General features: G+C 41.5%; 1 protein-coding gene and 1 pseudogene across 2 annotated transcripts in view; one reads left to right on the plus strand and one right to left on the minus strand.

Annotated features, from left to right (window-relative positions):
* Positions 1-283: 283 nt before the first annotated feature.
* Positions 284-14,583, plus strand: part of trmt11 (tRNA methyltransferase 11 homolog) — a 94,548-nt gene continuing 80,248 nt past the window's right edge. For both annotated transcript variants that reach the window (XM_059645389.1, XM_048531900.1), the window contains exons 1-3: positions 284-386; positions 3,139-3,204; positions 6,106-6,179. In XM_059645389.1, coding sequence (XP_059501372.1) covers positions 309-386; positions 3,139-3,204; positions 6,106-6,179 — 218 coding nt within the window. In that variant the 5' untranslated portion in view covers positions 284-308. The remainder of the gene's footprint in view (positions 387-3,138; positions 3,205-6,105; positions 6,180-14,583) is intronic.
* Positions 4,002-5,246, minus strand: LOC125452315 (SUMO-conjugating enzyme UBC9-like; annotated as a pseudogene).

A 14,583-nucleotide genomic window follows, 5' to 3' on the forward strand; every position in this document is an offset into this window, starting at 1 on the left:
TGAAGGGTTTTTTGTCTAGAATACACACAATAGGCCGAATGGCCTCATTCTGCACCTTAACGATTCTGTAAACAGGATTGTCATTTTGAGATGAAGAAAAAGTTTCGAATATAAGAAAAACACGAGTATAACAAAAGGATATAATTTGGAAGGGACTTTCTTCTAAAGAAAGAAAGCAAATGTTGATTGATACAAAAGGAAGTCTATGGTGATGAGAAGGTGATTAATGACGTGGTGGCGAGTCAGTCCCGGAACCAAGTGTCGCGCCTCTGGCAGGGTTCGGGAAAGTTTTGGTGACGGACAAGAAGATGGCGCTTTCCAGTGGGAACGTGTGTCGGAGGTTTTTGTTGCTTTTAGCTCAAGAAAACCTGGAGTTCCGGCTCCCGGTGAGTCCGAGTCGGGCCCGGGTTCTGGCCGCCCGGTGATAGTCGGAGGCGGGACTGTACTCTCGGTCAGACCCGGCCCCGCGGATCCACTTCCAGAGCGAGAGGAGAATTTGTAGCATTTTATGTTTCAGATTTCCAGCAGCCGCAGGAGTCACTTTTTACGGAGGCCGCTCCGTCCATCCTGTCTGTGCCAGTCATGAAACATCCACCTATTATAAAATAAAACAAAGAACTGTTGATGCTCGAAATCTGAAATAAAAACAAAGTGCTGGACGAACTCTGTCTGCATTGACTGGCAGCATCTGTGGAAAGAGAAATGTTCAAATGTTTTTCAAGAATTCCTGTTTTTGATCCATCAATTCAACACCCATTTTCCAGCACTTAACACATGCCTTATATATTATGGGTTTTAAAGTGTTCCTCTAAGTAGTTTCTAAATGTCTTGAGGGTTCCTGCTTCAACTATCCTTTCAAGCAGTGAATTGCAGATACCCAATACCCTCTGGGTGGGACAAAAACTTCCTTAAATCCCCTCTAAACCTGCTTCCTCCCATAAAATATTGGCAGTTGGATATTGATCCCTCAACAGAGAGGAAAGGTTTCTGACATTGTACCTTTATCGATGACCCTCAATTCTGTACCTTTCAAACAGATTTCCCCCGAGCTTTCTTCCAAACATTTTCTGAAGGAGAGTCTAGACCCGAAACGTCAGTTTTCTTGCTCCTGTTAAAAACTCCTTGGTTTGCAATGTTCTTCCAGAGCTACACTTTGTTATCTCAATCCCAAACCTTTCTACTTTCTCGTCACGTCTGAATCTCACCCTGCCCTGACAACAGCCTGGGGAATCGTTGCTGCATCCACTTGAGTGCAGTCACATACTTTATATGGGGCAACATACAGAATACTGTAAGCAGGTCAATTTGTGGCCTAACTAATGTACTGTAGAGCTCTTGTCATAATCTACTTGCTTTTGTATTCAATGCCTCAACTAATAAAGTGAAAAGTCACCATAACCACCTTTGCACCTTAACTACTCGCAGTACTTTGTTATTATTTCAAGGAATGCCAACTCAATCATTGCGTAAAGCTAAGAGCCCAACCTGTTCAGAAACATATGTTCTATATTTCCCTAGATCATTTGCTGAAGCTAGTTCATGCTCCAGGTGCCGAAACTTTCTCTGCATCTCATCCAAATTCACATGAAGTGTGAGATCTGATAACAGTTGCTTCACACGGAGTTACATGGGTGGCCAGTCCATGTCTCTGCTATATCACTGCGGTGCTTTCCCAAGAGCCGAAAATTTCACCCACACACTGTGATGCAAAGCTGGCTTCTGTCCACCAGGATTTGATCCTATACCTTTTGCTGGTGCAGTGGGTAAAATGACCATGGGATCGAGTGGGCCCCAAAGAAGAAATGCTGTAAGGCTCAGAACTGTGTAATGGTCTTGACCTTGAAGATAGGAGCAGCAGTTACCAACTTAGTTAAACCTCTCTTCCATGTTAGTTAAGTTGTACTCATGATGGTTTGATGAATACTCTAGAAGTTTCAGAACAGTTTTTAAATAACTTCCTTTCAATCTAAATTAATAAGACTAATTCTTATACTGTTGTAAACTTTGCAGATGGTGCATTCGTATATATTGCATGAAAAGTTGTGTTGTTTGATTAGAGTACTGTTATTTCTCATCTGATGCCTCAGCCCAGCAGATGAATGATCTCTCTAATGTGTATGAAAAGTCTTAAGTTTTAAGTGAATCTAATTTGGGTCGCTCCTTTCAGAAGAATGAGAGGTGATCTTGCCAAAAGACATAGGATTTCTTAAGGCATTTGACAGGATTAACACTATGAGGATGTTCCCCTTTACTGGAGAGCGTAGGTCCCAAAGGCACAGTCTCAGAATAATTTAAGACTGAGATTGGGAGGAATTCCTTCTCTGAGGGTTGAAAGTCTTTTCACCTCCTTGCCATGGAGAGCTGTAAGGGCAGACACTTTGTGAATATTTAAGTCTGAGATAGAAAGGTTCTTGATCAATCGAGAAATCAAGGGTAATGGGCAAAGGGCAGGAAAGTGGATGTGAGGAATATTGGATCAGCCACGATCCTACTGAATGGCAGAGCTGGCTCGTGGGGCCCAAAGGCCTACTACTTCTTATGGACTTAATATATTCTGATCTGTTTGTGCACTTATGTTATTCAGCGCAAAATCTGCCTTTGTGATACAAAATGGTTAGTAACTGCTGGTGCAGCCTGGTCCAGGAATGGAAAACAGATGGTTCTCATCTTGAAGGCCAACATTGGTGAAATATTTAAGCAACCTTGCTGATTCAACTTGTGTGCCATTCAATTATTATTCTAAACAGGAGCAATCCTCACTGTCTGTGCTTTTGTGATTCAGTATTGTTGAAATGAACATCTGAAGTAATTTTATTGTCAACTTATTGCTAGTTCCTAAACCATTAGATTCAGTTACTTGGCTAAAATGATCATCAAGACATCCTCAAAGGTAGGAAGAATTTTACAAATTTTATTTATTTTTTATTCTCTAGTACAATAATGTGACTACCATTGAGCACATCTAAACTTTTCCAAACAAAAAGATATTGGAGGGGATATTGAAGCTCGGATCAGAAAGTCCTGTACTGTGATCAACGAAGTATTTATTAACTCTGTACTCTTTTAATTCAGAAGGGTTTGATTAGTTTTCAGGGTTTTTATATGTGCCATTGCCAACCACTTATCTTTTTGTTACAGGAGCTAAAATCCCTGTTTTCTCTTTGTGCTGGACAATTAAGGTGTGAGGAAAACTTTGATGAAAAGGTATGTTATGCCCTTAGTTTGTGCTGAAATAATCATATCACGCTACACTTGTAAACTATTGGATTTGTTTATAAATATACTGAGAAATCTCAAGTTACATTACAGTCTTTGCTTGTTTGCTTAGTATGTTGCCATTTTCTGCAACATATATAGTAATTTGCATGTGGGTTTTTTAAATATTAGTGATTGTGCAACAGTCTGCAATGGTCACAAAAGCATGTTAAACCTTTTTGATAGAAAAGTATAAGCAAAGTTTAACGGCTGTTGCTGACCAGCATTTTCCACACTCAGTATATATTCTTGTACCCTCTGCATTTCAGGCACAGTTGCTAGCCTAATTCCTCCGTACATGAGGCCTTAGTCAGGTTCTCAGTCATGTCCTGCATCAGTTTCCATCCCTTCTACCATCATGCTGATATAATGATCCCATCCTGTTAAGTACCTGTAAAATGAGTAAATTAATTTTAGGCCAAAAGGTGATATATTTCAGAAGTTCAATGCTTGAAATAAAAGCAGAAAAGAATGGCAGTGCAGGCTAAGCAACATATATTGAACAAAAAAATAGATGTTAAAGTTTGAAACCTTCTGACCCTTTGTGGTGAAGAATAAATTTCTTGTAAGAGTGTATTCCTCGGTTCTTACGCAAGGTGTTACGTGTGAACCAAAACTCTGAGTAACAATGCAATTTATTTTTCCCAAAGACTGCCAATTAGTTGTAACAGGAACTTGCTAAGTATGAAAAGCTGCCTTCTTTCTCAGCTGCCAGTCAGAAATCCACATCTTTCAGTGGCTTGGTTTTATGTTGGAACAAATTTCCTGGCCTGTGCTCTCACTCATTTTCCATATTGTACTCTGTTCTGGCAGTAGATTATTTATTCGTCTTTAGCTGAGTCTTGAATGTTTGGTTCATTTAGAAATTCTTGAGTTTCTAGTAATATCTGCTTAATAGTAATAGTAATAGCAATTCTCCAATCCTTATCTTCCTCTGGAACGGAAAGACATACAGTACCAGAGGGATACAGATTTGGGTGGAATATTGGACGCTCAAGTTTACACTTTAGTGGTGATGAGGAGTAGTCATTTTTAAACAACATTAGAACCTTATACTGCTCACCTTCTTACGGTGTTGCCTTTTTACCTGGAATAACACATTCCCAGTTCATTAAGTTTAGAGTACTTTCTGGATTTTACTGCAGTGAAGCCAAAAGGACAGTCCTTATCCCAGGCTTTTCTTTTTGCTTGTCAACTCAGTGCAATTCTGGATGTAGTTTTATTTCAATCGTCCTTTCAGTGAGAGTGTTGATTTGGGGAGAGGCAGTTGCTTCAGGTGATAGAGCTAAAGCAACTGTTCTTTCTCCTGCTCCCTCTGTTTCTCCTGTGACTCATTTACCTCCATGAACACCGCCGCCTCCAAGTTCTCCTTCAACCCACTCACAATCCTGTCTTAGAAGTATATCGCTGTTCTTCACTGTCAATGGGCCAAAATCCCGGAATTCCCTCCCTAATGGCATTGTTGGTCAACCTATGGCAAATAGCCTGCAGCAATTCAAGAAGGCAACTCACCAACACCTTCACAAAGGCAACTAGGGACAGGCAATAAATGCTGGCCAGAAAGCCAGCAATGCCCACATCCAGCAAACAAATTAAAACAAAACTGATTAACTGGTGATGGGAGCGGGATGGATGGATTGCAGGTGCTGTGAGACAGTACCTTCCCTTATCCTTGATTGATTCAGCCCTGACTCATTGTTAGGGGCTTTCAGCATCACTGCCATTAGATTATGTGCTACAACCCCGGCCTAAATCCTCAGCTTTATCACCACCCTCTCCTGATTTTAAGGCTGTCATTAAAACGCCAACTGAGTCTCCTGTGCTTTGGTGTATTTTTTTCCATTTGCTTCAGTGAGATGCCATGGAGCATTATTCTAATTTATAGATACTGTATGAATGTTTTACTTCAAGGGGCTGTAATGCCACTGACATCAAACCTAATGCTACAAGCCAAATAGTGGGAAAAATACTGAAGTCACAAACTCTTGCATCGTCAGCTCTCGTGTATTTAGAAATGAACAGGATTTGATATTGTGACTATGCAAAAGGAAGCACAATTCATGTTATTATTCAACTTAGAATTAGTTTATGATTCATGAAACGTCTGCAGTTTCTGTGATATTTGATACCAGAGTTGCTACAAATCTGTTTTCATTCGTTCACGAAATGTGGACATTGCTGGCTAGGTCAGCATTTATTACCCATCCCCAGTTGCCCAAAGAACAGTTAAGAATAGACCACATTGCTGTGGGTTTTGGTGTCACATGTGGGCCAGACCAGGTAAGGATGGCAGTTTCTTTCTCTAAACGACATTAGTGAACCCATGGGTTTTCCCAACAAATGACTTTGCTTTTACAGTGATTGTTAGACTTTTAATTCCAGATTTTTATCAAAGTCAAATCCACCATCTCTCTATGTAGGATTCAAACCCAGGTCCCCAGAACATCACCTGGGTTTCTGGATTAATAGTCCAGTGATAATACCACTAGGCCATCACCTCCTCTTAACCATCTATACAATATATCAGATTGTGTGGTTAATAAGGCTTCTCTACTGGTTGGATTTGGAGTTTTATTGCTGTTTCAAGTTAGTGATGTAGTTTTCAGTCTCTTCTAAGTAGGAGTGAACTGCTGTAGTTATGGAAGTGCTTGAGGATTCAAAGCACATTTTGTTGCAGGGTGATGAATGTAGATGTTCAAATTCCTGTAATGTTCAATAAAATTTGTAAATTTCCTAGATGTGAAGTTTAGTTTAATGCCAACGTGTCTTAACTTAATTCACATTCACTAAATATCTTTTAAAAGCCTCGTCAATATTCCTGACATTCCAAGTGTCTTAATTTATTTTCAGTCTCCATTCTGGATTCTCCACATTCCCTCTGAGGACATGGCAAAAGGAATCATGAAACGGACAGTGTGTGCAAAGTAGGTAATTCATGTAACTGTTTTTGATGAACAAAAGTTGGAGAGTAATGTTTGCCTCTCTTGTTTATACATTGCAAAACAACCTACACTATCTCCTGATATGTGGGACTCTGAATTCATTATGGTTGGTTGCTGTGGAATATTGTTAAAAATGGGTTGTGTATTACAATGCATGATACTTGTGCATAACAAGTCAGGGCCAATAGTTGGGTGTCATTGAAATATAAAAGCATCTGTTATTGCCAAAAATATGGCATTGGCATTCAGTTCAGTGCATTAATATAAACATGTATTTAAAGAATTTTTTTATTGCACAGTGGCAAATCCAACTGAGAGCTTTAATTTTTTTTTCTGAAGTAAACAGTGAAAAATGTTCTATCTTCCTTGTCTTGCTCTCTCCCATTTTCTTTTGTATTTTCACTCTTCTAAAAATCCATTTACTGTTTTCCCTTTATCTGTTCAATTAGCCATGTCATCCAGGGCTCAAAAGATTAGCATAGCTGCACATTTATTAGACTTGAATTTTAAGTATTTTCCAGAACTGACATTAGGTTATAGATACTGGTAGAAAGTTATCTGATTCAGCCTTTTCTCTCTTTATAACACCAAACAAATGTTACAGCAGCAGCTCCACTGTGGTGCAGCAGATGTATTTGTTCTGCACTCCATCAGTCTCTTTTTGGAAGACATGCCACTAATCTGCCAACTTGTTTCCTAAACTTTATTCCATTTAATTTTTGTCAAATGCTTTTCTATCTTAGTGAACTCTTCCCTTTATCAGCACTTTACCAGTCCAGGTCCTTGTCTTAAACTAATTTCCTATGTCTTTCTTTGAAATTAATTATTATCCCCTTGTTTCCGTTTTTGTTTGTTCACCAGCTTTACGTAATTTAGTTTTTGAAAGTAATGGTCCTTTCGTGATAGATGAAAAATGTAGAAGGTTTGCACTTTGAAAAACACCTCCAGCTTTGACCACTATTTTGGGATAGTTGAAATACCCAAACGTTATGTTGTTCCCACTTATCTGCAGAATGTGTAAAAAATCATGAGGGGCATGGATAGGGTGAATAGTCAAGATATTTTCTCCAAGGTAGGGGAGCCTAAAACTAGAGGGCATATGTTTAAGGTATGGGGGGCAAGATTTAAAAGGGATCTAAGGGACAACTTTCTCACACAGAGGGTAGTGTGTGTATGGAATGAGCTGCTAGAGGAAGTGGCGGAGGTTGGTATAATTACAATATTTAAAAGACATCTGGATGGGTATATGAATAGGAAGGGTTTAGAGGGATATGGCTAAATGTTGGCAAATAAGACTAATTTAGATTAATTTAGGATACCTGATCGTGGTGGCTGAGCAGTTAGCACTGTTGTCTCACAGCGCCAGGGACCCGGGTTTGATTCCACACTCGGGCGACTGTCTGTGTGGAGTTTGCACATTCTCCCCGTGTCTGCGTGGGTTTCCTCTGGGTGCTGTGGTTTCCTCCCACATTTCAAAGATGTGCAGGCTAGGTGGATTGGCCATGCTAAATTGCCTGTAGTGTTCAGGGATGTGAAGCTTAGGTGGGCTATAGGAGGACGGGTTGGTGTGGACATGTTGGGCCAGAGGGCGTGTTTCGACATTGTAGGGATTCTATGATTCAAAAGCGTAGACAATTTGGGCTGAATGGTTGGATTCCATGCTGTACATCTCTATGACTCTATGATCAGAAAAATCTTTACCTGTCTCAATTTGTACAGGTTCCCTTCATGTTTCTTAACTCTTCCCAGATGGAATCTGTCAATTCAATGCACTTGAATGTTCACTGGCAATGTAATATAATTAATCCCTTAAACTACCATACAACCTTTGTATCCCTGTCAAGCTCTCCTTAATTTGCACATTCTTCCCGAGTCTTATTTAATCTTAAGCCACAAATATATCCCCCTTGGTTCAGTTGGTAGCACTCACCTCTAAGTAAGGAGGATGTGGGCTCAATTCTGACTCGGGCATATGAGCAAAGAAACTAGCCTGATATTTCAGTTCATTACCGAACAGAATGCTACACTGTCAAGAGGTGCTTGTCTTTGAATGATACTAAACTGAAGGTGTTTATGTCCAGTCGCTAGGTGAGTGTAAGGAGCAGGGACGTCTTGCTGCAATTGTACAGGCCGTTGGTGGGACCACCCCTGGTGGGTTGTGTGCAGTTTTAGTCTCACTACCTGAGGAAGGATGTTCTGGCTATGGAGACAGTGCGATGGAGGTTTATCAGACTGATTCCTGGGATGGCAAGGCTGATGCAGGAAGAGAGATTTTATTCACTGGGTTAGAAGAATGAGGGGGTTCTCCTAGAAACCCACAAAATTCTAACAGGACTAGACAAGGTCAATGAAAGATTCCTAGTGATTAGAGAGTCTCAATCTAAGAACACAGGATAGGCCACTTTGGACTGAGATGGGAGACTTTTTCACCCAGAGGGTGGTGAACCTATGGAATTATCTGTGATAGAAAATGGGTGAAGTCAACACTTTAAATATTTGCAATAAGAAATTAGATGTAGTTTTTAGGGTATGGGAATAAAGTGGGAACACAGTACTGAGTTGGATGATCAATCATGATTATACTGAATGGTGAAGCAGGCTAAACGGCCTAACTGGGACATAATTTTAAAGTGAAAAGCAGGAGTTTTAGAGGAGATTTGAGGAAAAATTTGTTTTCACCCAGACGGTGGATGGGTTCTGAAGGGTAGTTGAGGTGGGAAACCTCACAACCTTTGTGAAGTTCTTGGTTGAACACTCGAAGTGTCATAACATTCAAGGCTATGGGCCAAGTGTGGGAAAATGGGACTAGTGTAGGTAATGGTATATTTTTGATGGTACGGCCTCAAGCCAATAGCTTTCTCCTGTACTGTATGTTTCTGGCATGTTCCTCCTCCAATATTCTACGTGTCTAAAATTTCTCTCCTTCACATATTCAACATGTAGCACAGTGTACCATCCACTGGTTATTGTCCATTGGGCTATTTGTGCCAATCTATTGCTTAAATCTTAACTTCCCTTTGGAGACTTCGTATGTCCATCTTCCTTTATCATTAGTTCTTTTCTAAACTCGGGTATCTAACTGTTCTCCTTCCTCTTCCAAAACATTTTACGACTATTCTCTAATGTTCTTCACCCTCTAATCTGTGAGGAAACATATCGCTGTCAGTCACATCTGCGAAATCGTTTTTTTGACGACAGAATTGTATGCCACTATCACTGTCTTATTCTTGCCTCATATATCCCTGGAGAGTCGTTTTTTTAGTTAAGTAAATGTTGCAACTAACCCAGAGTTTCTGTGTGTGTTACAGTAGTTTGTGTCACAGTTTCCAATATTTTGGAGCAGAAAGTGAAAGAGGTGGGCAGAGGGGGCGGGGTTGCCTTGTTAGCTAAGAATGAAATTAAATCTATAGTACTGAATGACATAGGGTGAGAGGATGTGGAGTCTGTGTGGGAGTTGAGGAACCACAAAGGCAAAAAAAACTATTATGGGAGTTATGTACAGACCTCCTAACAGTGATCAGGACCAGGGGCGCTAGATGCTCCGAGAAATAGATAGGGCATGTTAGAAAGGAACGGTCACGGTGATCATGGGGGACTTCAATACGCAGGTGGACTGGGTGAATATTGTTGCCGGTGGATCCAAAGAAAGGGAATTCATGGAATGTTTGCAGGATGGCTTTTTGGAACAGCTTGTGATGGAGCCCATAAGGGAGCAGGCTATTCTGGACTTAGTGCTATGTAATGAGCCAGACTTTATAAAAGACCTTAAAGTAAGGGAACACTTAGGAGGCAGCGATCATAATATAATAGAGCTCAGTCTGCAGTTTGAAAGAGAGAAGGCAAAATCGGATGTAATGGTGTTACAGTTAAATAAAGGTAATAACAGGGGCATGAGAGAGGTATTGACAAAAATCGACTGGAAGCAGAGCCTCGCGGGGAAGATATTACAGCAACAATGGCAGGAGTTTCTGGGTGTAATTGAGGACACAGTACAGAGGTTCATCCCAAAGAAAAGAAAGATTATCCGGGGTGGGATTAGACAGCCATGGCTGACAAAGGAAGTCAGGAAATGTATCAAAGAAAAAGAGACAGCCTATAAAGTGGCCAAGAGCAATGGGAAATCAGAAGATTGGGAAGGCTACAAAAACAAACAGAGGATAACAAAGAGAGAAATAAGGAAGCAGAGGATCAAATATGAAGGTAGGCTAGCTAGTAATATTAGAAATAAGTACTTTGTGTCAGTCTTCACAGTGGAAGACATGAGTAGTATGCCAACCATTAAGGAGAGTCAGGGGGCAGAGTTGAGTATGGTAGGCATTACAAAAGAGAAAGTGCTAGAAAAGCTAAACAGTCTAAAAATTGATAAATCTCCTGGCGCTGATGGGCTGCATCCTAGAGTTATGAGGGAGGTGGCTGAGGAAATAGCAGAGACTTTGGTTGTGATCTTTCAAAAGTCACTGGAGTCAGGGAAGGTCCCAGATTATTGGAAAATTGCTGTTGTAACCCCTTCGTTTAAGAAAGGATCAAGGCAAAAGATGGAAAATTATAGGCCGATTAGCCTAACCTCCGTTGTTGGTAAAATTCTAGAATCCATTGTTAAGGATGAGATTTCAAAGTTCTTGGAAGTTCAGGGTCGGGTTAGAACAAGTCAGCATGGATTTAGTAAGGGGAGGTTGTGCCTGACAAACCTGCTAGAGTTCTTTGAAGAGATAACAAGTAGGTTAGACCAGGGAAACCCAGTGGATGTTATCTATCTAGACTTCCAAAAGGCCTTTGATAAGGTGCCTCAAGGGCGGTTGCTGAGTAAGGTGAGGGCCCATGGTGTTCGAGGTGAGCTACTGGCTTGGATTGAGGATTGACTGCCTGACAGAAGGCAGAGAGTTGGGATAAAAGGCTCTTTTTCAGAATGGCAACCAGTGACAAGTGGTGTCCTGCAGTGTTCAGTGTTGGGGCCGCAGCTGTTCACTTTATATATTAATGATTTGGATGAAGGGACCGGGGGCATTCTGGCGAAGTTTGCCGATGATACGAAGATAGGTGGACAGGTAGGTAGTACTTAGAAGGTGGGGAAGCTGCAGAAAGATTTAGACAGTTTCGGAGAGTGGTCCAGGAAATGGCTGATGAAATTCAACGTGAGCAAATGCGAGGTTTTGCACTTTGACAAAAAGAATACAGGCATGGACTATTTTCTAAATGGTGAGAAAATTTGTAAAGCAGAAGTACAAAGGGATCTGGGAGTGTTGGTCCAGGATTCTCTAAAAGTTAACTTGCAGGTAGAGTCCGTGATTAAGAAAGCGAATGTAATGTTGCCGTTTATCTCAAGAGGGTTGGAATATAAAAGCAGCGATGTGCTTCTGAGATTTTATAAAGCTCTAGTTAGGCTCCATCTAGGATGCTGTGTCCAATTTTGGGCCCCACACCTCAGGAAGGACATACTGGCGCTGGAGCGTGTCCAGTGGAGATTAACACGGATGATCCCCGAATGGTAGGTTTAACATGCGATGAACGGCTGAGGATCCTGGGATTGTATTCATTAGAGTTTACAAGGGTGAGGGGAGATCTAATAGAAACTCACAAGATAATGTATGGCTTAGAAAGGGTGGATGCTGGGAAGTTGTTTCCGTTAGGCGGGGAGACTAGGACCTGGGGGCACAGCCTTAGAATTAGAGGAGGTAAATTTAAAACAGAAATGAGGAGACATTTGTTCAGCCAGAGAGTGGTGGGCTTGTGGAATTCATTGCCACGGAGCGCAGTGGAGGCCAGGACATTAAATGTCTTCAAGGCAGAGATTGATAAATTCCTGATCTCACAAGGAATCAAGGGCTACAGGGAGAGTGCAGCGAAGTGGAGTTGAAATGCCCATCAGCCATGATTAAGTGGCAGAGTGCACTCGATGGGCCGAATGGCCTTACTTCCACTCCTATGTCTTATGGTCTAACTGATGCAGTGATGAGTCTAAAATAAGCCTGTTCATGTGTTAGGTCAGAAAGCACGTTCCCACATAAAGATTGAAGCAGTCTGAGACACCTACCTCCAGAAAGACTTTGAGGCTTGTTCAATTGAACCTTTGAAACTAAGATCAATGTTCTGTTAGGCAAGAGGAGAAAGGGATATTAGACTAAATGGTAATGGAACAATAACAGAAATTAGAAAACCTCAACAAGTCCGGAGAGGAAGCAGAGCTGACATTCTAACCATCACCTGGTCCCTCTCTGACTGCTCCCTTCCCTTGCTCGACATCTCTGTTTCCACTTTTGTGGATAGGCTGGCAAATAGTATTCACTAACTCCCACAGTTCCTTTAATTATACATCCTCACTGTGCTTCCTGTAAAGCCTCTATTCAATTCTCCCAGTTTCTCCGTCTCTGTTGCATCCATTTGGACCAAAGGGTCTGTCTCCATACAGTATGACTATCTGTTCCAATAACAACTTCGACAAGGGGGCCTCCAAAGTGTCAACCTTCTTCCTGAACTGAGATTCTCCACCACTGTGGTTGACAGTGCCCTCAGCCATGTCAGGCCCATCTCCTGCACTTCGGCTCTCACCTCCAGGTGATCATTAGTTGCCATTTCCTCCACCTCTGGCAGGATGCCAACACTACATACATATTCCTTCATCAGCCTTCTGCAGGGACCAGTCCCTCTAGGACACCCTGGTCCACTTCTCCAATCCCAACATCTCACCACACTCCAACAGCATCTTCCCATGAGGCAACACCTCCCTCTATTGCCCTGGGCACACCTTCCCAGGTGAAGCAGTGATTTACCTGCACGTCACTTAATCTAGTCTACTGTGTTTACTGCTCACAATATGTTCTCCTCTACACTGAGCAGACAAAACGCAGATCGGGTGACTGTTTTATAGGATACCTATGTTCTGCCTGCAAAAATGACCCCAAGCTTCCAGTTGCCTGCCACTTCAACACACCACTATATCCCTTGGCCAGCATCTCTGTCTCAGGTTTGTTACAGCGCTCCAGTGAACCTCAGCGCAAGCTGGAACAACAGCATCTCATTTTCTACTTAGGAACACCATAGTCTTCTGGACTCAATATCAAGTTCAATTATCTTGGAGCCTCAGCACCTTCTTCCATATCCTAACCCCAACCCCAACACACCAGGCCTTGCCATCACATGGACTGCTACCACAACCAACCCATGGTCCCCATTAGCAGCTATTCATTGTCCCGTGCTGACCTTTACCCTCTTTGTCTGTCCAACTGTTGTTTTCTTTTTTTCTCTCTCTCTCTGTCTCTGGGCTCCATCTCTGCCTATCATTTGTTCTGTCCTCCCCCCATATCATCTTCAGCATATATACCAACCTTTTCCTAAGTACAACCATTCTGAAGAAGTCTCACTGGACCTGAAACATTAATTCAGCTTTCTCTCCACAGTTGTTGCCAGATCTCAGTTTTTCTGTTTTTGTTTCTGATTTCCAGCATCTGCAGTTCTTTAGGTTTTTTTGCCAAATGTTAAATGGAATTAGTATACAGATTTCCCCCATGGCTTAATTCAATGATTGAATAAACACAGTGGACTAAATGACCTATTAAAAAACACAGAGAATCCTGGAAATTTGGCTAATAAAGGTTTAGGGAGTGCTTCTCCATCAAAACTAATTCTTAGTGTTTCACAAAGGATTATTCCAATACTTTTTTCAGTTACTGATTGGAGCTCTGATATGTCCCACAGACCCTGGCCCTTCTGGCTACTGTTGAAGATCTAGAGGCCTAATGACTGTCCCAGTGGGGGGAGCATGGAGTACTTACAAACTGCAGTCAGAGGGTTCTCTTCAATCTGAGCTGTAGTACAGCCACCAAAGCATGCAGCTTTTGGCATCAGCCCCAAATCATAATGTCTTTGCATTCACAACAGAACTATGTAAATAAAAATAAACCTCAGGGGATCTCTCTCCCACTGCAACTCTCTTGTAATCTCTTCGGCCACTCCCCCTCTCTCCCTATTGATTTCAGAACCTTCTCCCCATGCCCCCTTTTCTGATGAAGGGTCTAGGCCTGAAACGTCAGATTTTGTGCTCTTAAGATGCTGCTTGACCTGCTGTGTTCATCAGCTCCACACTTTGTAAATTAAAAATAAGGTCGGAAGTTAGAACTATTCCTCATTGCCTCATTTTGTATTTTCTGTTTAAATGCAAATTGAGTTCTTTTTCCCACCATCATCAACTAATGGAAGCACTGAAGAGTTTCGGGTAACAGGAAGAGTTTTTCCAGGTAGGTTATTTGCTGTACCTTTTTTCTGACCTTTGTTCGTTGATGTGGGTGTTTCCGTGGTGCAAAGGTTGAGAAATTTGGCCCCTTTGTGTTTTAAGGAAAAAATATTGCAATCTGATAGTTAATGAGCACTACTGATAGAATTACAGTATGTG

Source organism: Stegostoma tigrinum, chromosome 4 (genome assembly GCF_030684315.1).
Source record: "Stegostoma tigrinum isolate sSteTig4 chromosome 4, sSteTig4.hap1, whole genome shotgun sequence".
NCBI lineage: Eukaryota > Metazoa > Chordata > Chondrichthyes > Orectolobiformes > Stegostomatidae > Stegostoma > Stegostoma tigrinum.